The following is a 22,121-nucleotide window of genomic DNA, read 5'->3' on the forward strand; positions in this document are numbered from 1 at the left end:
CTTGTGTGCATTGAATGAGACAGCAACCTGGACAGGCAATCCAGAGTTAAACCCCCCATGATTAATTCCCTGGTGAGGTGCATCTGCAGCCTGGGTTTAGCACATGCACATCTGGAGTTTGGGACAGCATCACTGCCAGGTTTCTAAATTCAGATCCCACGTTGGGCTGCACTCAGCTGGGCAAGCAATCACTCATCTGTCTTCCATGGTGCTTTGGAAATTGGTGTTCCAGGGCCAGTCTCTGAGGTCATGGGCAGATGCACTTGTGCACACACACAGCAAGTCAGTGTTGGATATCAGCTTAAATCTTTGATCCGTCAAAATAGTGAGCTTGTTATTTCAATAGCTCCAGTGTTTTGCCGCAGCTTTGCAACACAGAAATCAAGTACTGAACAACAGTGAATCTAATCTGGTTTGCTGTAATAACTTTAGAGATAATCCTGCTGCTGGAGTAGCTCAGGGCCAGCACTTAACAAATAGGAGGATGAGTAAATACCATTTTTAGTCAGTTTTAGTCCATGTTAGCATCCCAAATTTAAAAATTCAAACATATCTGAGAGAAAATTTTTAAAATTCAACAATGGAAAAAGAGGTAGAACAGAAGGTCAAGAAGAAGATGGAGAGCATAAAATAAAACTGAGAGAGCTTCAGACAACAGCAACAGTGGGAAAACATTCCTTCAGATAAAGAAATTAAGATACTAAGATAAAGTAAGTTCAGAGCACACTGTCAGACATCTCTCCAGCTCAGCTTAGGTCATAATCCTCTAACCAGAGATAGATGGCAAAGAGGAGACTTTTATTTTTGAGACTGGTACATTTTTATCTTTTAAATTCCTAATACGTTAAATAGCCCATAATTTCTGTCAGAGAATTTCTGAGATTTCTGTCAGGTAGCAGAACACCAGTGCATTCATCCAATTAAAAATGGAAAACTGCTCATAAATAAAAAAGTGGTTTATGATGTCAGACCTCATGCAGAAAATTCACACACTCCCCAGGCTCCATCCACTGCCATTCTCATGTCATTGTATGACAGAGAAGTGTTTCCTGTCCCTGCAGGTTATTGTTTAATGGGCTAATGCTTATTTGCAAGATGAAATGCTACTGTGGAAGCTCTGTGGGGAAGCATGTTACTTGTGGGGGAAAAAAAAAGCCACTTCCAAAAACAAGAAAAGCCCTGCTTAACCTCCTGATGATAGAGAAGGGCAATTTCACCATGGATTTGAAGGGAGCTGCCTCAGGCCCTGGAACTTTAGCCCTATAAGCAATAGTATGCAATAGCTGCTAAGAAAAAATCATCTTGCTGCTTTATTTTTTGTGTGATTTGTTAAACTGGAATATAATTTTGCCCAAAACAGTAACTAAACCTTTTTTTATTTTAATCCCAGTGCTATTTGTGCATCATCTAATTGCAATATCTTACTCTCACAATTAAAAATAAAGCACATGATATTGTGAGAATGTTTTATTTCTGTAAATTCTGCATCCCAAGAACACTCTGTGACCTGGGGTTCTTTGTTGCTAGCTGGTGAATGAGCAACAAGAGAGCAGACCCCTCCTGAGCCCCTCCATTGATGACTTTCTCTGTGAAACTAAGCCAGAAGCTGTTGCAAGGCCTGTAACATCGAATACTGCAGGTAAACAACATTCTTTACTATCCCTCACTAGAGGAAAATAGTTTTAGTTTTAGCTTAATTATGACACATTTTTGTTAAGTGATTTCTTGGTTTGTTACTGTGTGCACAAAAATCACAAGCTGGCATTAAATGATAATTGTCTGACCTGTTAGGAGAAAAACTTTGTTCATTACATTTTAGGGGAAATCTGATGTGATTCAAATCACATCAGTTCTAGCAGATCATTGCTGAAATTAATGCAATTTCTTTAAGTCTCACAGGGTATACATATGAGTTTGAGTCAATTCTCTGTATTTGGTTTTGCAAAAATTTAACCTATGGGAAAATCCACATTTAGTGTGGTTTTAATCAAACACATTCCTTACTCTAGAAAGATTTTTTTAAATGAAATCTTGGATGAGATGCTAGAGAGAAAAAGGGAGGAGGTATCAAAACACTTCACCAAGGCTGAGTTCAGACACTTCATTAGTGAAAGGATCTCATCTATGTCTTACTCCTTTGTGTTGCAATGAGGTACTAGAGAAGGTAATAGAAACTAAAAGTGAATCCTGAAAACCTTTTGAATTATACTGATTTCTATTTGAAATATATTGTCCTTTGGAAATATTTTTAGAAATTAGCCCCCTCCTACTCAGTGTCTGTGCAAAGGTAATCGATGCTGTTGAGCAAGTCAGCTGAGACAATAATATCAGCATAGCACTACTGTGGTGTCTTGCTGCCTCCTTAAAGGACTTGGCTTGTTATAAGCCATTTAGTTAAAATTTGTGAATTATTAAATGAATAACTGGCAACTGAGTAATTATCTTGGCATCTAATTAATATGGGTCTAAAGCAGCATGCAAGTTCTAGTAACAAAAGATTAAATACTGAATTAGATAACAATTGTAAAGAAAATGTAGCTGAAGGTATTACAGGGATTAATAGCACTATTTCAGATTGTTTACGAATGGTGTTTGCTTTAAAAATGTGTGTAAATGTCACACCTGCCTTGAATATCTATCAGATTGGGGTGTTAATTAGATTTACTTAATAATGAAACAAAAAATTATTCTATGAAGATTGATGGAATTCAGTGATTTCCAAGAACACAGATAAAGCACTGCAAGAGATAATGCAAATTGATTTGTCAAAAACACCTGCCCTGTAACACGATGATAAAAAAGGAGTTTTTCTACCTTTTACATGCTAAAGAATTGTGAATGTTACTCTTCAGGCAAATTTTAAAAGAAAAGCTGAAAATGAATATTCCTTGCATACTGATACAGTCCTTAATAGAAATGGCATTAGACTTTACATTCAGTATTTATGGCCCAAACACCAACAGTAGAAAGCATTAATAAACTTCATTCCCTTATGACCCAGCTCCACCCTGGGAGCTGCCTGCTCCAGCTATTCCCAAGTGGATTCCCAACAGCCCTGCCCTAAGCAGCTGTTACCAGGACTTAACAAATCATAAGATTAAACCAAATCTTATCTAAAAGCTCAATTGAACAGGGAGCCCTCACAACAGAGGAAAATCTGTGAAGGGCCCAGCCATGAGACCTCAGATGTTGTTAAGATTTTTAGAGGAAAATCCTTTTTTGCAAATCCACTAAACTGCATTCAGTTAAGCACCTGAAATCCCCAGGCATATTTTAATATACTGGTCAGCATCTTCAGCCAGGAAATACACACCTACTCCTAGCCAAATGCAAACATATAATTTTTTCCCCAATTCAAACAAATCTTTAAAAGGGAGCTATTTGAATTAAAACAACACTGAATTTTAACATTTTTCTCTAAGTATTATCAACAGGTCTGGATCTCTTGGATCTTAGTGAACCTGTCTCACAAACCCAAAATAAAGCAAAGAAATCAGAGAATCCTTCAAGAAGTGAAGGCTTAAAAGCTTCAACCCACAGAAAGAAGACAGAGAATCCTGACCTGATCAGTGTGGATTCTGAGCAGAAAGTCCAGGCTGTCAGAGTTGCAGACAAGTCTTCTCTAGATTTAGGTAAGAGTGTAGCTATTTTATCAGTGCTGCATAACTCTGCTTAGCACAAGTTTCTCCTGGCTACTATTACAAAATAATGAGCAACACCAGAATTTTTTCTGCACCACATTTCAGCAGTGTAACCTCTGCTCCCCATTATAAACTACTTGAAGCATTTTAAACCTTAAACACTGTGAACACATTTTACATTTTACCTTTGCTATTATGCCTATTAAGTTGTCACTAAGTGTGCTAATAAAGTTTTGAAATTTCTTTGGAGAAAGGAATTTAGTCAGGGTGTGTAAAATGGTAGAAAAATCTGTAGGGGTGTGATGAGAAATTGGTAAAGAACACAAATGAGACGCAACCCATATTGATGTCCTTTTCAGAATTGTAGGTGTCAGAAATGCACATTTATATTTGTAAATACTGCTTTATCTATTCATACTGCAGGAAAAAAAATCCATTCTTGACAAGAGAGATATATTTATACAGACTGAAAAAAAAAATCCCCAAAACAACTCAATATCCTGCCAAGCCTGATCAATTGACAAGCTTTGGAAAAGGTGAATTTGATTTAGTTCCATCCAAACTAAATTACTTGCAGTGCAACTGAGAAATTTGCAAGGTAAATGTAATTTATACCAAGGCAGCAAATTTTCCATTCATCAGCACAGAAATTCTTTTAGAGACCTTCATCTTCAAACAGGAGCTGAACATCTGCTCTTTGCAAAGTGAGTCTGACACAACTGAATAATATCAGTTGCCTGCATAGTCATTTTTACATGTTAGTCTCTAAAAGAAGCTTCATTTTTACAATTTGTCTAAATTACATCCAAATCACTGATTTTAAGTCAAGAGTTACACTGACATTCTGACCATGAATGCCAACAGATTTAGAAAAATGCTGTGAATTTCCAAATATTTTCACATCATATCAACTAGACAGGTACACAATATTTCTGTATGTTGGACCTTTATTAAAATTTTTGGCATTATTTTCTCTATAACACACATTTAACAGAGGAGATAAAATTGTCAGAAGTAGTTTCTTTAAAAGATTCATATTTTTCTATTCTTTATTTTTCAGTTGATATTCAGACACAGATAGAGAAATGGGATGATGTCAGTTTTCATGGAGACAGGAGTAGCAAGGTTCACCCTTCTGCAGAGCGAACATCATCATCATCCAGAGCTCCATCAAAAGAGATTTTATGGTACAGCTTTTTGCTTTCCTTAAAAAATATATTTCCAGCCCAGCTGTCTTAATTCACAGAAATGCTTGCTTGGTAACAAATCATATTATTAAACATGTTATGATGACATTAAATTTGTTCAAGCACGTATTTTGGACAATGTATCATAAGCAAGTGCACATAAAATGCCATTTTGCCAGCAATTTTTAATGTTGTGGAAAGTAGCAGGCACAATTACTTAAAAAATGGAGGTGAGAATTCTACAGACACACGCAGTGGAATCCTTTATTTTGGTGATTGATTTTTAGATTTGTACTGAGACCCAGTCTTTTGTCTTTGTCTAGCCTCAGTTTCCCTGTCTATGAACTACAGGAGTGAGAACACAAAGAAGGGTCCAGGCACTTTTGATAACTGCAAGTTAAACAATTCAGTTGAAATAAATAGCCTAATTAATAATTGTGTGCTTGTGAACCTGAAAGACATAGGGCAGAGTGTCCTGGTGCTGAGTGTGTAAATGCATTATTTCTAGGTCCACAGAAAACAGATCACAGTCTGAGCTCACTAATGTCAAGAGTGCCTTGGACTCTGATTCAGCATCAGAATTAGAACTTGCACCTGCAATACAGGTAAGAGGATTTGGTAGATTTATTAACATAAAAAGGCAAAGAGGAACTTCCCACTGGCTAGCCATTGACATTCTGGGAGAACTATTTAAGGGATATTTTAAGGATCATCAGGGAAAATATCTTCACACACCTCTGAAATGAACAGGTTCTGAAATTAACTGTCAGCATCTGAAACATCCAGATTTTGATACTGCAGTGAGCTGTGACCTTGCTGTACACAGGGAAAAACTTCAAACTACACTCACAGCCCCGTCTTTTTTCCCTTCCTCCAGTTCTGAAATTCAGACTTCTAGTGGTTCCCTACCCATGTGAAATATCTATCCTTTGGTCTCTTGGTCAGGCAGGAATCCCCAGAATTGGGAAATGGCTGAGGAAAGCAGGAAGCAATCATTGCACCACTGTTCATTAGCAGTTTATCTCCACAGGTGGGGGAGCAGTGTGGTCACAGGACTTTTTCCTGCTGGAAAAGAAACTCTAATACGGAGGGCTCTGGGCTAAAGGTTTGTAGATTTGCCCAATTCCACTGTTGTATTGTGTCTTGGACAGGTCTTGTTGGAAATTATTACTGAGGGTTGCATGTATGTCTGCACAAGTATTTATATGTGCATTCAAATAGACCAGGTTGTTCACACACCTTCTTTGCTGCTTTACTTTTTATCTAAAATATTTCAGCCATTGCCACTGGAAGGGGAAAGAGAGAGATTTCTGGTGGATCAGCTTTTAGTTGAAAATAATTTTCTCACCTTCCACAACTATTTTTAGGCCTGGACTTGAAAAACTTTCTGTCAGATAAAATATCTGGAAATTAATGAAAAATAATAGTCTCATTTGAAAATGGAACAGTGAGACTCTACTTACCAAATGTGTATCCTGGGATTATACAACTTTTGAGGTTTTTTTGTTTGCTTGTTTCTGGTTTTTGTGGTTTTGTTGGTTTTTTTGTTTTGTTTTGTTTTGTTTTGTTTTGTTTTGTTTGTTTGGGGGTTTTTTTTGAAAGTAGAAATAGAACCCAGTTATCAGATTCATTTTGGGGATTTTTGTAGGGAAATGTGTCCTTTACTTCCCTGTGATCCCTACATTACAAATAGGGGGTTTTTCCCTCTGGAAAGCCTCACAATAATTGTAATGCATGGTATCTTTCCTTTCTCTACAATAGATTTGTACATCTCAGTAATGGAAAAGATCTATTACACAGAGCCATCCACTTGAAATGGATGGTGTGTTCTCACGTGCTTTATCCTGCTCATATGGAAGCACCTCTGACCCTATTTCAGGAAGCTGTTCCTCAGCCCAATAGATCTAAATTCCAAAACATTTGAGCTCAGACAAGATGTTTTTAAATCAAGTAGATAGTCACAGGATTCAAATGCTGTATCTTTCTGCAAAAGCAATTACAAATGCAGTGTATCTCTACTTTATATGGTCTATTTCCTTTTTCTCTTCCACTGCAGAAGCAAAAATCCACATTTTTCACTCAGTTTAAGTTCAGTCAGTTGAGGTTCCATAATGTTTTGTAAAATGACTGATACTTCAAAACAAAAAACCATGAAGTTGAATAAGCCAACATGAAAAAAAAGCAGAGACCAAATTTCTTATCTGTTGTCTTGGTACGTTTCGTGTTTTGTTTTGGTTTGTCGTAACCTGCTTGTTTCAAACCTGTGGTACATTTGAGCAACAAAATGTTAAACTGGTAATTATTAATACAGAGAAAGTGAAGTGTGAATGTGTTCTTATTCTAGGTAGGTTATTTGGAAATGTGGTTTTGTTCACTGCCTGCTTCATCCTGCTCATACTTGGACTGTCAGAGTTGTCAGCTCCCAACTCACAGGCTCATCTGTCTTGACCGAGTTCTTAATCTGCTTGCAAAAGAAATCACATTAGGGCTTTTATCAAAGCATATGTTTTCCATACTTTGTCCTCTATAGGTCTTGTCTATCTCATTTAAGGGTAACCTTTGCAAATGCAACACATTCTGCCATACCCTAAAGATTTCATCTTGTCAAACTTGCTGCAGTTTTCCATCAGCAGTTTCCCAATCACCTCATCACTCATCTTTGACACGTTAGATTTAGCTCCTCAGAGTGAAATGCTAAGTAACTAGGCCATATTTTCATTAAAATTATGCAATCTTCTTAACAAAATCCTTTGTTTACCAGCACTTGTGCCAATACAAAAGACAAGCTTTGAACTACGAAGGGAGAAATGTGTTTGAAGGCTGTAGTGGGCAGTGGTCACTGGTGGCTGCCACTTGATGTGGTTGTCTTGCTTCTCAGCATTTACTCACATCATATTTTACGTGTTATTAACTCTTAAACTGCATTGGCCCAAAGTATCCTTGTTCTTTCTTTTATCTGCCATTCTGAAAAGTTCCTTGTTATGTTTTTATTGGTATGAGATATCCTACAGTGTTTGGGGGAGATGGGGAGGGATTTTGAAGGTTTATTTTTAATCTTAAAATTATAAACCACAGAGGGAGATAATATGTTCCATTGTCTATGCATAGAGTCTACTCATATTTTAACTCTTTAAATATTTTCCTAGATATTTTAAATATTTCATTGCTCACAAAGAGTATACAAAACCCCTAACATGCTAAAAATCTGTACCTAATTCTGATATGTCAATGCTCTTAGACAAAGGTATAGTGCAAATCTTGTAAAACTTAGAAATCTCCAGTTTGAAGCAACAATATTTAGAATGTGAAATTAATTCCCCACTTCTCCCAAATAGCTACAGAAAGACAAATGGCCCTAACTTTCCTTGGATGTGCCACTTACTGTAAGGAAGTTAAGAGTTGCACGGGACAGATTTAGCTCATTATTTGAAAACTTGCTCAAAAGTGAATGCTGTAATTTAAGCTTCTCACCAAGTTAAGGTTCAGTAGCACATGAGGAGAATACAAGTGCAGGAAAGTGTGTGCAAATGCATTGGAATGGAAGGTTTTGTCCCTGAACACAGACACCATGATCAGCTACAGCACCACTGTAGAGAGGTGAGAATATCAAATATATTCTCACCACAGAGTGCAGTCCTCGGCCACAGCCTGACCCACCTTGGGGAGGCAGCTGCAGGCTCCCACCCCATCCCCTGCTGCAGCTGGGCAGTTCTCCAGTGCTGGCACTCCACTCCCAACCTCCTGAATGAGCAAAAAACAGCAAGTTTGGGGCTTCTCATGGGGCTTTTCATTTCTGGGTGTCACAACCCACAGCACGACTCTGCACTGCCCATTGCAAGTGCAGCTTATGTGGCTTTTGTTAATGACCTTTTTTCCCCTCCTGCTGTTCGTTTAATGGAGGAGAAATTCTGTTTTTTGGGGGATGATGTGGGGACAAAGCCTACACTCTGTCATGTGGCAGGGGAGGGGATTTCTGTGCCCCTTACCCTCTTCCCCCCCATCTCTGCTGCCCCTGGAAGCTCACTCTGCCCTTCTGCAGCACAGCTCAGTCTGAACAGCCTCATTTACAGCGTTGTCCTTGACCTAAGGAATAGCAGTCACTGGAAACAAATGGGTAAAAAGCAGAAGTAATCAGTTTGCAGGAGCCAACTCATAAATAATGAAAAGGCCAGGAACATAATTAGAACCTATCAACAGAGTCCTGTGCCAAGAAAAACAAATTTAATTCTTTGATCAGATTACAGGTTAAATTGATAAATGTTGATGTGTGATAGTCTACAAGAGTTTTGAATTAATATGTCATATTCTGATTGCAAAATTGGCACCACACAATGTGAATAAAGCAGTTTTTAAACAGATTAAAACTGGCCAACCTGAAGTGTTAGGAGCAGTAGTTATTTACTAGGAATTGTAATCACGTAGAGATTATTCTGGGATTCCAAAGAGAAATTATGTTCTTCAGTTTTATTGATCTGAAAATAATTAACAAGCCAATTCCTCAGAAAATTTCTATATGATGCAACAGTGGAATCAAAAAAATGAAAATAAGGGATGTGTTAAAAGGAGCTGGTGATCAAGGCATCTGTACAAATATGTATTGCAATATAGCCCTTGGAAAATCACACATTTCAGAGCAAGAATGCAGGCTCTGCTTACAGCACTATGAGAGTTCCCTGTGCAGTAATGGGGGAAGAGGAGTGTGTAAAAACAAACATAATTAGTGAGAGACAGGAGATTTCTGCATAGAGAAACAGCAGGATAGGTGTTGGAATAAAGGGTTCACTTTGCTTGTCTGTATGGCTATAAAAAATTAAGAGAGAGAGTAAAAGTGACACAAAAAGGTTAAAATCTGAATGTCTCATGTTGAGAATATTTAATATTGCATATTATGATGCTTTTATATCATTAAACATCTTTGTATCACTAAGACCTGGTTAAAATTATCAATATCTTTCTACAGAGAAAGTAAGGAGTATTAACTGTAAGGAGTAAGGAGTATTAAAAAGCATGGGGAAAAAAAGAAGTAATAGAGAGAAACTGAAATTAAAATTAATAATAGAAACAAGGAGGACATTTAAACAAATTGCAGAGAAAGTGATGACATTAAGGTCTCTTCATAACTTTAAATTAAACCCAAGCAGTTTCCTCAAAGACATTTATTCCAGATAACCTTAGTTCATTCTCTGAAGAATGTCATTTTGGTTCCATGGGTGTTGAGTGACAAATGCCATCCTGTGATACACAGACAAATGAAGGATCTGAACCAGTTATCTCTTCTGCCCTAAATTCTATTAATCTGTAAAAGAACTTTATGTATAGGGCTGGGTTTTGGTTTGTTTTCAATGACAACCTGAAATCTCTTCCTGACCTCACTAAAGGAAAATATTATTTTCCAGACATGGACTATAGGCAGAAGATGTGAAAGCAGAAATAGATCCTCAGTGTAGACATTCCCTCCCACTCTGAGTGTCCTGTCAGAGCAAAGGCCAGAGGCCAGCCCAGGAGAACACACACAGTGCCCCCCACCACCACGTGCTGCTCACAGAAATTGTGTTGTGTTGTTTCCTTAACTTACGTGTTTCATCCACTCTATGTGCATTTCACTCTTCACTTTCCAACTGAGAGACCAAAACCTCAGGAACAAAACAGAAAACCTAGGGCTCATTTTAAAAATTAATGTCATTCTAGGAAAAAAAAGTGTGTACAACCAGAGAAATGTGTTTATGTGTTTCCACGTGACATATGAGGGCTCAGACAGATGTCCCATCCCAGCAGCGCCCATTCCAACATTTGCAGAGCCAGCCCAATGAGTCTGATGTGATCAAAATTAGCCTTTTAGCAGTATGGTTCACAGAAATTGAATATTACAAGTAGAGTCATCAGAAATATAATCGGGGAAATTAATGCAATTGGAAGCACAGGCACACAAGTGGCTAATGAGTTTAACCTCTTGACAAACACTAGGGAAGGATTAGCAGTCAGAGCTTTGTTTAGCAAGATTAGGCCACTTTGTGCTTCTTCTGCCATCCTTAAATATAGTTTGGTTTTGTACAGTGCTTTTTGTAAATATTAAAAAAAACCCAAACCCTCCCACCTCACAGTTTTTAGAAAAAGAACAGGGAAAAAGTTATGAAGTGCTTCCAGTGGGATTGGCCAATAGTATGGTACATAAGAGAGGTGCTGATAGTAAAAAGAATTTGACCTTCCAGTGGAATCCAGGGCAAACCTGTCTCTCCAATGTGATCCCAAAAAACCCTGAAAGAAAACCACAAAATGGGCAGGGAAAAGAATTTTTTTTTCCTGGATTGTAGTCAGTGGAATGCATTCCCACAGTCATAATGCAGAAGGAACAAGGGAGGGAAAAGTCTTATAAAAAACAGTCAGCTCTCTCCTTTTGTAGTCCAACCCTTGCATTGCCTTTTCTCAGATGTCTCTTTATCTTTCATACATTTTGAGTGAGAAGAAAAATCTGGAAAAGATAAATTACCCTGCTTCCCGTGAGAAGTGGTCTCTGCTACAGTGTAAGAGAATTCAGAGGAATTCATGCAGGGAAACAAATAGTTTTCCCAAGAAAAAGGCCATTTGGGGCTCTAGACAATTAAGGAAATAACTCAGAAGTGTGACAGAGAGTCCATCATCCCTTTCTGATTTATTTTTTTGTTTTTAGGCACGGTCAAGTAAGGAGCAGCGTTGGGGAACTCCTCTTCTCTCCAGAAATCACTCCTTGGAGGAGGAATTTGAAAGAGCAAAGGCAGCTGTTGAGGTATTATTTCATTTACTGTTTTCATTTTCAGCTGATGTTCTACAGATTTCTTTTTCATCTTGCAGCATAAGCAGAGGAGAAAGTTGGAACTGGATTATTTAAGCAGAGAAAAGATGCAATTCATTGAGCTATTAATTTAAAATAACAGGTTGTCTCTTTTAAAAAAGGAAATCCTAAACCCTTAGAAACAAAAAAACATTAGAACCAAGTTTTTGAGCTGGATTTTTATTGCTAGAACAAATGGGTAAATTCCCTATAAATGTAACTAATTCCAAACCACAGGTAAAGGGAGGGAAACATTTCTCCCCAGCAATTGTGTGCCATCAGTTCTTTAAGCCCAGACACAAACCAGGTCTCCACTGTGAAATCAGAGCTCAGAATCACTGATGAACAGCACAATTACCTGGTGTAAAGCAGAGCTGTACATAAGCACCAACCATGCATCATTTCATCATTTTCACAGTTTTACAACTAGTGGCAGAATGCTAAGCACAGGAGTATTCTTGTTTCCTGGTGAATTTATTTGGTTTGAAAAGATAAAGGTATTTGGATAGTTCCCCTATTGCACTTCTGGTTTCTTTTTCATTAATTTCTACATTTCCAACATCTGAAACACCTCTTGAGTGCTGTCCTGTACCACTAGTCAAAATTGATCCTGTCTAGACACAAAGTAGAATACAGGTTTTTTTTAGCAGAACTCAACAAAAAATTAGATATAAGTATTGGCCTGGAGTATCATTATCTTCTCAGGGGTTCCTTGGGCAGCCCTTCAAAATCCCATTGCCACAAGGAGCCAAGACAGCTCCATTCCAGCAAGGACAGAATTTCAGGCTAAATTATGTAACAGCCTCTGAAATGAGTTCTTAGGGTGCAGAGGATGAAGCTGTGAAACCAGTTCCTCAAAACTGGTTATTTTTAGCATGGACTGTAGGCTCATTAGTCTCCAAACCATCTAGAGCACTTTAGGGATGTTTGAGTTTAGATTTAAATTTTAGTCATGCATTTTAATACTCTTCTAACTCAAGTTTTATACCATTCTAATTCCAGTGTTGATAATTGAACTATTCTAGATTAATATTGGCTGATGAGAAATAAAAACTATGCCTAAATCTAAATCTGATACTGGCTTCTAGCTAGAAAGAGAATTTCTTGTTGAAGTAATTAAGCTGATTGCTAGGTTTTACATGATTTGCTATGGTGAGATGAAGAGTTTCTACCATGGTTTCTTGGGATTTTACTGCACACACAAAAAAATCTGGTCTCAGCATACAAGTCTGAAATGGACACAATCAGTAAATTAGCTCTTTCATAAACTAAGCACAGAAGGCATTTTTTCTTTCCAGATCAAATAATTTCTTCTTCAGCAACTGCTGGTGAGGCACAGGAGATGTTTTTGATGTCACACATCATACACATTCACTCCTGGCAGGCAGGGAGGGAACTTGCTTTCAAACTGCCACTGCTTTAGATGTTTTAGATGTTCCTACTTGCACTGCAGGCTGATGCTCAGGGTGGGACGTGCTGTGCTGTGCCCTGTGAAGGCAGCACAGCGAATCTGATGCTGAACATCTCAGCATGTCAGTACTCCTGCAACTGCCAGAAACTTGGGTGATGGGGAGTTTCCAGACACTCAGCAGGAAGAAAAATGAGTTGAGTCCAACAACAGATTACAAGACATTACTGAATTACTTTGCAGAGTAAAGTAAGGAGGAGAATGTATTGTTAAAATTAAAAAAAAAAACCCACCCTGCAGACTAAGAGGTTATTCTGAGGCAACAGAGACAGGTTGTTAAAATACTTTAAAGTAGTCTCAAAAATAGCTATTAAAAAGAATCAAATTAAATGTTTCCCCAATTGTAGCTGGCAGCCTTAAGTTATTCTTTCAGCTTAAAATAGAACCTTGGGCCAGGTAGTTAAAATGTAAAGGAAAGGATCCTTCAAGACCTTATAGAGCAGTTATTCCATTTGCATATGAAAAGAGCTGAATTTTCATCCTAGTTAACATAAAGTGGTAAGAAAGCTGGAGTGATTGAAATAAATTGGAACCCATCTCAAAAAGATTAGTGCTTTCTTAAGCAGAGAATATATACAGGTCAAAATTTCCTTTTTTAGGCTTTGGATGTTTCTGTAATAGTCTTCGGTTGGGAGAGCTCCAAGTGGAAAGATTAGCCAGAAAACTGATCAAGAAAAGGGAGTAAAACTCAGGTTCTTTGTGGCCTACTTCGAAAGGAATTAATTAACAATTCAGTAAATGAAGACACCAAACTTTATCCTCCACCACCCAGTATTCACTTCAGAGCTTTGGGAATGGTTTTAAGATGTCAAACTTTGAGATTAATGAAGATTTGTGAGGTAATTCTTTCCTAAGAAGGTTTAAAGGTGTCTATGCCATTAGGGAATCTTTTTAAGAATAAAGTAAAATAGCTTTTTTACTAGAGAGGGTTCAGATTGCCTTGCAGTGTTTGGGTGCTTGCAGACCTCACTACCTTTTATGTTATTCTTGAAACTGGATTTTATTTTTGCCTCGTGATTTTTTGTCTCAATAATTTCCAAGTGCCACAAGAACTATGTTTTAACACAATCTTTGTAATAATTATCTCTGATTCACCAAAAATTGGTGCTTTTGAATTTTTAAAAAAAGCCAGGGTGGGGATTCAGATCCATCCTGTACTTCTATTCCATTAAAACAATTGTTTTATCAACCACCATCCTACTGGTGATGAGTTAGAATAAATAAAAATAAAAGCAAGAAGGTGCAAAATTTTCCAACTGAGAAGTCTTAGAGTTGGGGAAAAAAAGCTGTTTTGTTATTTTCTTATTCCACATTTCCCTGATTAAACTGCAGATGCCACACTGTTTTGTGAGCTTATGCATAAGAAATTTTGAGCTGTCCTTCCCAGCATCATTTTATTTACAACACAATGTCACATGAACCATCTGCTGTATAATGTACTGCTTTGAAGCATCAGAGCACATTACAGCTAAATTATGTGACAATGGGAGGAAAAAGATGGGATTAGTTTGTTCTAGCCTAGGAAAACATATTCCAGGACCATCAGCTTGGTGGTTCCCATGAGTTCTGGTTGGAGTCCTTTCTGTACCTCCAATATTCCTGTCTCATTTCTCTGGACGTGCCTAAAACTGGCCAAACCATATTTTAAACCAGGAACTAGGAACTTGAGACATTCAGATGCATTTTATTTGATACTCTTGCAAAACACAGTGGGAATCTTTGCCTTGATAAACATTTTTTATGTTTAAACCTCAGTAAAAATTGCAGATTTTGTTTCAAGTAGATATCAGCCAAGGAAATCTTACCTAGTTAAGCACACAATTTAACTTACTGTGTCTTCCACACCAAAGAGCATGGTAATGGAGTAATTCAGAGAATAATGACAGAACATTTCTTATGCATTGGTCAATTAGGAATATTGCAAATTAATTTTTGGCAATACAGGACAGGCAAAATTCTAAAAATTATGACAACAGGTAAATTTATAAATACATCCCCTGCCCCCTTTCATTGGCTCATAGGAAATAAAAAGCCTGAAATATTTTGCCTCCCATTTGTTTTACTGCTTCAGCATATTTTTAAATACTAAAAGTAAAAATAGCCTCTTTGACAAAATGCAGAATTTTCTGCTTGGAAGCAGTCAGATGGTACGAACATTTTTCCTGGTTGTCATTCCTCTTAACTGCAGATGATCTGAGAATGTGTTAAATGTGTTCAACTGGTCTGAAAACTTCTGGTTGGTGCAAAGTATTTCACCAGCCTTAAGGTGGCAAAAACATTGAAATGAGGTTAATTGGCACTGGTGGTGTAGCAAATAGAGCTAAAATTAGATCTAGGAGCCTTGATCCAAAGCCAGTTTTTCAAAAAGGCTCAGTATTAATTTAACCCTCCTGCTACTGAAGTCAATGAAAAAATTGCTGAAATAAACTTAGGCCTTCAGTAAAGACTGCAATATTTACAATATTTAAATGGGTGTGGCATTTACAATTCTTTTCCCCAAGGACATTGAGCTGCTCTGCTGTTACATTGGTTCCAGGCACTGGGTCAGTGCCTGCTCCAGGTGCTCAGTGCAGCTTTGCTGTAGCAGTTTCAGATGCCCTCATACTGAATATCCTCAGAGTGCTGCAGCCTGACCCAAACCAGCAAATCTTTCCTTATTTTCCATTATTGCAAAATGACTGCTGGTGCTGAGTCCAAGCAGTGTAGCATGAGCTGAGAGAGGTTATAGCAAAGCTGATCTTCTCCTCATTGCATTTCCCTCCTCCTTTGACTCTCTGTAGATGGAAATCAGTGGCTGCTCGAGTGCACAGTAATTCATTCGCTTTTTATGTGCAGTGTAAACACAGTGAACTTCTGTGAGAGTTATAAATATATCATTAAACAGCAGAGTTTGAATTTAAGACCTATATCCACTTATACGTTTGCTTACTATCTGCAGAAATATGATTTGATGTTTCCATACCATTGATTCGCAAGGAATTTTTGTGGGAAAAATGCAAGCAAAAATCCTGATATAAATATCATACATATATATATATATATAATTATTTCTATAAATTAATCTGGGTCACTAAGGCCATTAATAATTAGTTTTCAGTAGTTGTAATAATTTTAATCTGAAGGAAAGGGAAATTTCCATTTTTTTACCTCATGCTGAATCTCAAAATTACTGCTATTTAAATCATGATCACAGAATGTTTATTTCAGGGCACTGCAGATTTGTGCTGAATGAGAAGTGGTTGATGGAGGCATCTGTTGAACAGGATCTTTTTAGGGATTCAACTGCCTCTGGTCATGGCTGATAAGAGTTAAAGAGGGAGTGATCTGATTCATTATCCCAGCCTTTTCAAATCCTAAATGGACATTTCAGTGCGATTTCATAACTCTTTATATGAATGTATTTTCTTCAAGTCTGGAATGAAAGCAAATTCTGGAGTGGTGTAACAGAGTGGACTGGGGCAGTTCACTTCTATTGCCTGGAGTGAAACCTCCTCTCCAAGAGTGAATGATTCCCAATTTATTTCCTTTTCCACAGAGGAACATAGCAGATTCCTTCACAGACCCAATAATTGCATGATTCAGACAATCCTGTATTGAAGACTGAATTCAGACAATCCTGAATTTCTTCCTGAATGGAAGACAGAATGTTTTCCTTATCCCCAGCACCTAAGGAGCATTGCAGAGCCATGCAATCACAGTCTAAGCTCTCTTTTTCCGATCATGCCTGGCTGTGCAGCTGTACCGAAGTTGTCAGCCTTGTAACAAAGATTCACACAAAACTATTCTGACCAGTTCATAAAATCTTCAGTTAATTTTGATTAGCACCTTGATCTCAAATGGTTCTAAATCTCAATAGATTTATTTGGGTGTTATTTATTTATTCATTTTTGATATAAATAAGCTGAGAAACTGTGCCCCCAGTGATGTCAGTTCACTGAAACACTGGCCATGTCCTTGTAGGAACTGGAGAATTTTGGAAAGGTTTTAGTACTCTACAAATATTCTGCTATGGATCTCCTTTTTGGAGACCTATGACTAGTGTGTGGAGGCTGAAAAAGCAGCACCTTAATTTGGATTCTCCCCTTCTCTAATTCTGTTTCTATTTCTTGGCATCATTTTCTAGTAGCCACAGTTGTTCCCTCCTTCTGGTCATTGCTAATCTCATTCATCCTCCTAAATCTCATCTGTTTTTCATAATTTCTCTTTCCCTTGGATGTACATTTTTCTCTCATCTTTGAGCTGAATATTAATCTTACTGTATGATTTTATAATTTCTTGTAGATTCCTCTCACCAGCAGATTATACAATGCAGTATTAAGATTTCTCCACTTTGTCAAAAAGCCCAATTTGTATTACATTCCTTGTGAAAACACCCTCTGTGTAAGCTTTGGCATTTCTCTTTCTCATAGCTGAAAATTATGCTGAATATACCAAAGTAAGCAATGCTTTCTCTCTTTCAAACTGTTTTATCTATTGTTGTTCTTTTGCATATACACTTAGTTGATTTTGCTTTTTATTTTTTTGTTTTCTTTGTCCAGGGACTTGCAGCATTAATTGCCTTCAAATTTTATGTAACAATTTGCTGTTAGCATCAATAAGATGCCGTGTAAGCTGCTGCAAATCCTGCTTCAAACAGGACACACGCTGCCTCTGAGATAAAGAGTTTTCTGTTGACAAAATGCATTCCAATAAAAGAGATGAAATTTAATTATATGGAATTCCAAGCAGGAGATGTAGAATTTCAATCCATGTGATTATTAATAGAACTAATACTGCTCAGCAAAACTGACAGTCAGAACACTGGTAGAAAGAAATTCAAAAATTTTTTAAAAACCAACAACTTTTATTTTAAAGTTTTGTTGTTCATTTTCTCTTTTCCTCCTTTTCTTCTAGTCTGACACAGAGTTTTGGGATAAAATGCAAGCAGAATGGGAAGAAATGGCTCGCAGAAACTGGATTTCAGAGAATCAGGAAGCACCAGGGCAAGTCACCATCTCAACCATTGAGAAGGTAACACCCGAGTTTTTTATTGCAGCACATCCCCCCTGTGCAAATCTGAGATGAGCCTCAGCTTTTCCAGAGAGCCCAAAGAAACTTTTTGGACATGGAAGTTAATTTTACTTCAAGGAGCTGATCCTCTTTAACTGCCTGTGGGTGGGGCAGATTTGGAAGAACCTTGCCGCAGTGAGAATTATGTTTAGTCTTGCACACAGCATAAATTCAGCTGTAAGGATCACAAAGCAACTGCTGGATTTCTGGGCACTTCTGAAGACAGGCACTTAAGGAAAAGCACCAAATAAAAATATCTGGGCCAGCACATTCAAACACTGTCGAGGATAGAAATTATGGAGATTCCACCTCTTTTCTTCCTTCCTTCCACTCCGCATTTTAATTGGATTTCTGTTATGTTGCTGATATTACCACACACCCTTTGCACTGCAGTGACAAGACAAAAAGACAAAACTTAAAGGAATACTAAAATAAACTCAGGTGCTTGCAGGACTGTTTTGTAACTGGAAGGTTAATTGAAGATTTCAGGATTTTAACTGAGCAGCCAGGATGTTTTGAGCACTGCAGGGAGTTGTGTGCTCTTTACCATCACCTTGGATGTCCTGGGCTCAGAGGTTCAGTTCTGCTCCTACTCAGGCACTGTGAGTTGTTGACATTATCTTTGATGGAGAGCCCAGCATAAGTACCTGTAAATATAACTCCAGAGCTAAAGTAAAAATAAAATATCGGAAACAGAAATGCCCGGTGATGTGACTTTTCACACTTTTTGTCATTGAAATTCCACGGGGGTGCTCGTGCCATTTCCACAGAACAAAGGTTGTTTACATCCAGTTGGAAAATAGTGAGTCATTGCATTTTTTTAGACTCATCATTCCCTGCAACTTGTCATTCATCACGGGTCCATTATCTCTCTTCTCCAGGGTTATTATTTCCACACTGACAATCCCTTCAAAGACTGGCCGGGTGCTTTTGAGGAAGGACTGAAGAAAATGAAGGAAGGTGACCTGCCTGTTACAATCCTGTACCTGGAGGCTGCAATTCTCCAGGAACCCAACGATGCTGAGGTATTCACTGCAAAGGAAAAGGCAGCTCCCTTCAGCATGGAATGATGGAATGATTTCTGGGCTCTAACCTTTCAGTCAGGACCGACTGAAACATTGGATTCTAAGGGTTAGGAATTAGTGTGTGCCTGTAAATAGATCCCAATGGGTTTTTCACAGGACGAGAATCTGCTTTTGAAATATTGTTGTCCCTTCATATCATGATGCTTTCAAACTATCTTGTAAACACTGCTATCAAAAAGATGAATATTTTTGATTTAACAAGACTGTTGAAAAATTCTTAAAGTTATATAAATTTCTTCAGTGTTGCTGTTTTCAACTAGTTTACATTTAAAGTCTGTTTCATGTGAAATGTTAAAAATATTTGTACTGTATCTAGGACTCTTTGAATCTACTGCACATTAAATTAAACAGCATACTTTAAAAAAGCAGAGAACCCCAAGCTCCCTAGAAACTCCTAACATATATAATACACAACCAAAAATTCCTCTTCTCTGTTTTCCATAAAATTGTGGCAAAATTTAAAATGCACAGTAACTCAAATTTAAGAAATCAGAGTGTGTTTACACACTGACAGAATACCCATGTGTTCATTGACTATAAATGTTTATTAAGCCCAAAGATATTCAGAAGTGCATTGGTTGGGACTGTTGGTGTGCACACTGTAGAGAAATGTGTGGCTAGTGCTGGACATATCTGCTGCTTTTCCTCACCCCTGTGTTTAACAGTGATGTTGGTCATAACTCTGTTTGCACATGGATGTATTTAACAAACTAAATGATTATTATTTTTGCAGGCCTGGCAGTTCCTGGGTATAACACAGGCAGAAAATGAAAATGAGCAGGCAGCCATCGTGGCCCTCCAAAGGTAGAGGGAGATCAGTTTGAAATCTGGGGTCTGATGAGTGTTGGGTAATGGAGACCTGGGGATATTTAATGTCATTACTATCTTGGAATGTGATTTATTTGACAGAGTAGAGCATTGACACAGATATAGAACCTCTCAGTGACTTCAGAGGGATGACTAGTGATTAATATTTCTGTTTTATTAAATAAGTGCAATATTTCATGGAGTACATTTAGTACAATTTAAGTACATACACAAAAGAGAAGTTACATGGCCTAATAAATATGAGTTAGGCATGATGCAAATGAAGTGCCTTTTTTACATTCCAGCCACTTGGCATATTTTCTCTAGTCTGTCCTTTAATGAAGAGGTTTTCTTAATTGGAGTGAGCTCCCTTCAGCTGCTGAATGCTAAACTCCCAGCATTTTTAGGTTGGTGGAGATGTGAAGATCACAGAATTCTTGTACATAAAATGTGAGCTCCAAAATAACAGCATTACTATTATTATTATCTTTCTGCAATGGGTTTTTATGTTTCTATTTGAAGCAATATTCAATTGCATCAGCACTGATAACCATGAAGTTATTTCACCTAAGGATACTCAAACTTGTTGATTTGTCCCTTATCAGCTTACCTGGATAGAAATCCAAGGGGCTGTGATGATTGTCATTTTCTTCACATGGATTCTTTTGGACACAATTCAAGCATTGTGCTTGGCTGCAGAAATATCTCAATATATTTTTAATTTTCTGCCTAGGTGCTTGGAACTGCAGCCAAACAACCTGAAAGCTCTGATGGCCCTGGCTGTGAGTTATACCAACACTGGCCATCAACAAGAAGCTTATCAATCCCTGAGAAACTGGATAAAGCAAAATCCAAAATACAAGTATATAGTGAGAAGCAAAAAAGGGTCCCCAGCACTTACCAGGAGGATGTCTAAGACAGCAGATGAAAGGTAAATGCCCTGGAAATCCTCATGTGGAAATACTAGTGACATCCCTAGAACTGATGGTGCCTGCTATGTCCCACTGTTCTGTGGAAGAACATGTCTCTAATAGCAGGAGAGGGAAACCAACAGAGAATATTTGATTTAATGACTGAAAGCTTTATCTTTTACACCATCCCTGGAAGTTAAAAAACCCCAAAAAACAAAACAATCAAAAAACAAACAAACACAAAAAAAACACACACCAAAAAAAAAAAAAAGATGCTTCTCCTCAGCTCCCATCACTTTCCTCCCTGTCTCCTGCCTTTGTATTCTCACATCCTGCACCCTCATCCTTCAGCTGCTTCCACATCCATACTAAGCCTTTATCCAGCTCCACCTGTGTGTGTTTTTCCTACTGTTCACTGTTCCCACTGTTTTCCCATATCCCAACCCAGCAGAGTCCAGGAATGAGCTGTTTTGCAGTGCAACATGAGTTCACTGAGATTAATGAGAGGTGGCACCTGCTTGTTTAAAAGCTGTTCTGGTTCTAACCAAGAGACAACACAGTCATTTGATTTATCTTCAGCCACCTTATATGACATAAAATTCATGATTTGGCAGCCCTTCATCATGATTTCATGAGGACAATAAACAAGTACCTCTGGACTGTGAGATGCATAATAAAGCCATTAAAGGCATAAACATGATTTAGAGAACCAAACCACTCAAGCTATCTCACTGCTTGTCATTTTGAAGACAGGTCTTATGTTTTACCCTCATCATTTACAAGTCCTGGGTTGACAAGATAATTTCATATGAACATAAATAAAATATGCAAGTTCTGCTTGATTGCCAAGTGTGTTATTCTGCTTTGGCTTCATCCCACTGACATGTGGTGCTGTTAGTGCAAAGGTTTTAGGAAGCTGTAGTGGGCACAGAAGTCATGTTTTGGCATCTTCCTTCAAGGGCCTTGGCAGGTGCCTTACCTATTCCTCTTAAAAATACTACTATTTTTGCCATTAAAGAATTGTTTTATGTCTGAGAAACTAATCTAATTTGAATAGTTTTAATAAACCTTCATGTCAATCCACTTGGGTTCACAGCTGTACTTTGACCTCATTTCACAGATGAACTTTTTTAATTTCAGGCATGAGTTACAGCAGCACCCTGAA

At 37.8% G+C, this 22,121-nt stretch overlaps 1 protein-coding gene across 10 annotated transcripts in view; it reads left to right on the plus strand.

The window, feature by feature from the left end:
* Positions 1 to 22,121, plus strand: part of PEX5L (peroxisomal biogenesis factor 5 like) — a 106,560-nt gene that overhangs the window by 76,571 nt on the left and 7,868 nt on the right. For 5 of the 10 annotated variants that reach the window (XM_033068245.2, XM_033068244.2, XM_033068240.2 and 2 more), the window contains 10 exons: positions 1,528 to 1,639; positions 3,423 to 3,632; positions 4,702 to 4,828; positions 5,337 to 5,433; positions 5,859 to 5,933; positions 11,496 to 11,591; positions 17,998 to 18,114; positions 19,035 to 19,178; positions 19,972 to 20,042; positions 20,779 to 20,976. In XM_033068245.2, coding sequence (XP_032924136.1) covers positions 1,528 to 1,639; positions 3,423 to 3,632; positions 4,702 to 4,828; positions 5,337 to 5,433; positions 5,859 to 5,933; positions 11,496 to 11,591; positions 17,998 to 18,114; positions 19,035 to 19,178; positions 19,972 to 20,042; positions 20,779 to 20,976 — 1,247 coding nt within the window. The remainder of the gene's footprint in view (positions 1 to 1,527; positions 1,640 to 3,422; positions 3,633 to 4,701; positions 4,829 to 5,336; positions 5,434 to 5,858; positions 5,934 to 11,495; positions 11,592 to 17,997; positions 18,115 to 19,034; positions 19,179 to 19,971; positions 20,043 to 20,778; positions 20,977 to 22,121) is intronic. The other 5 variants (XM_033068242.2, XM_033068246.2, XM_033068249.2 and 2 more) reach the window with 3 other exon arrangements.

Source organism: Catharus ustulatus, chromosome 10, assembly GCF_009819885.2.
Source record: "Catharus ustulatus isolate bCatUst1 chromosome 10, bCatUst1.pri.v2, whole genome shotgun sequence".
NCBI lineage: Eukaryota > Metazoa > Chordata > Aves > Passeriformes > Turdidae > Catharus > Catharus ustulatus.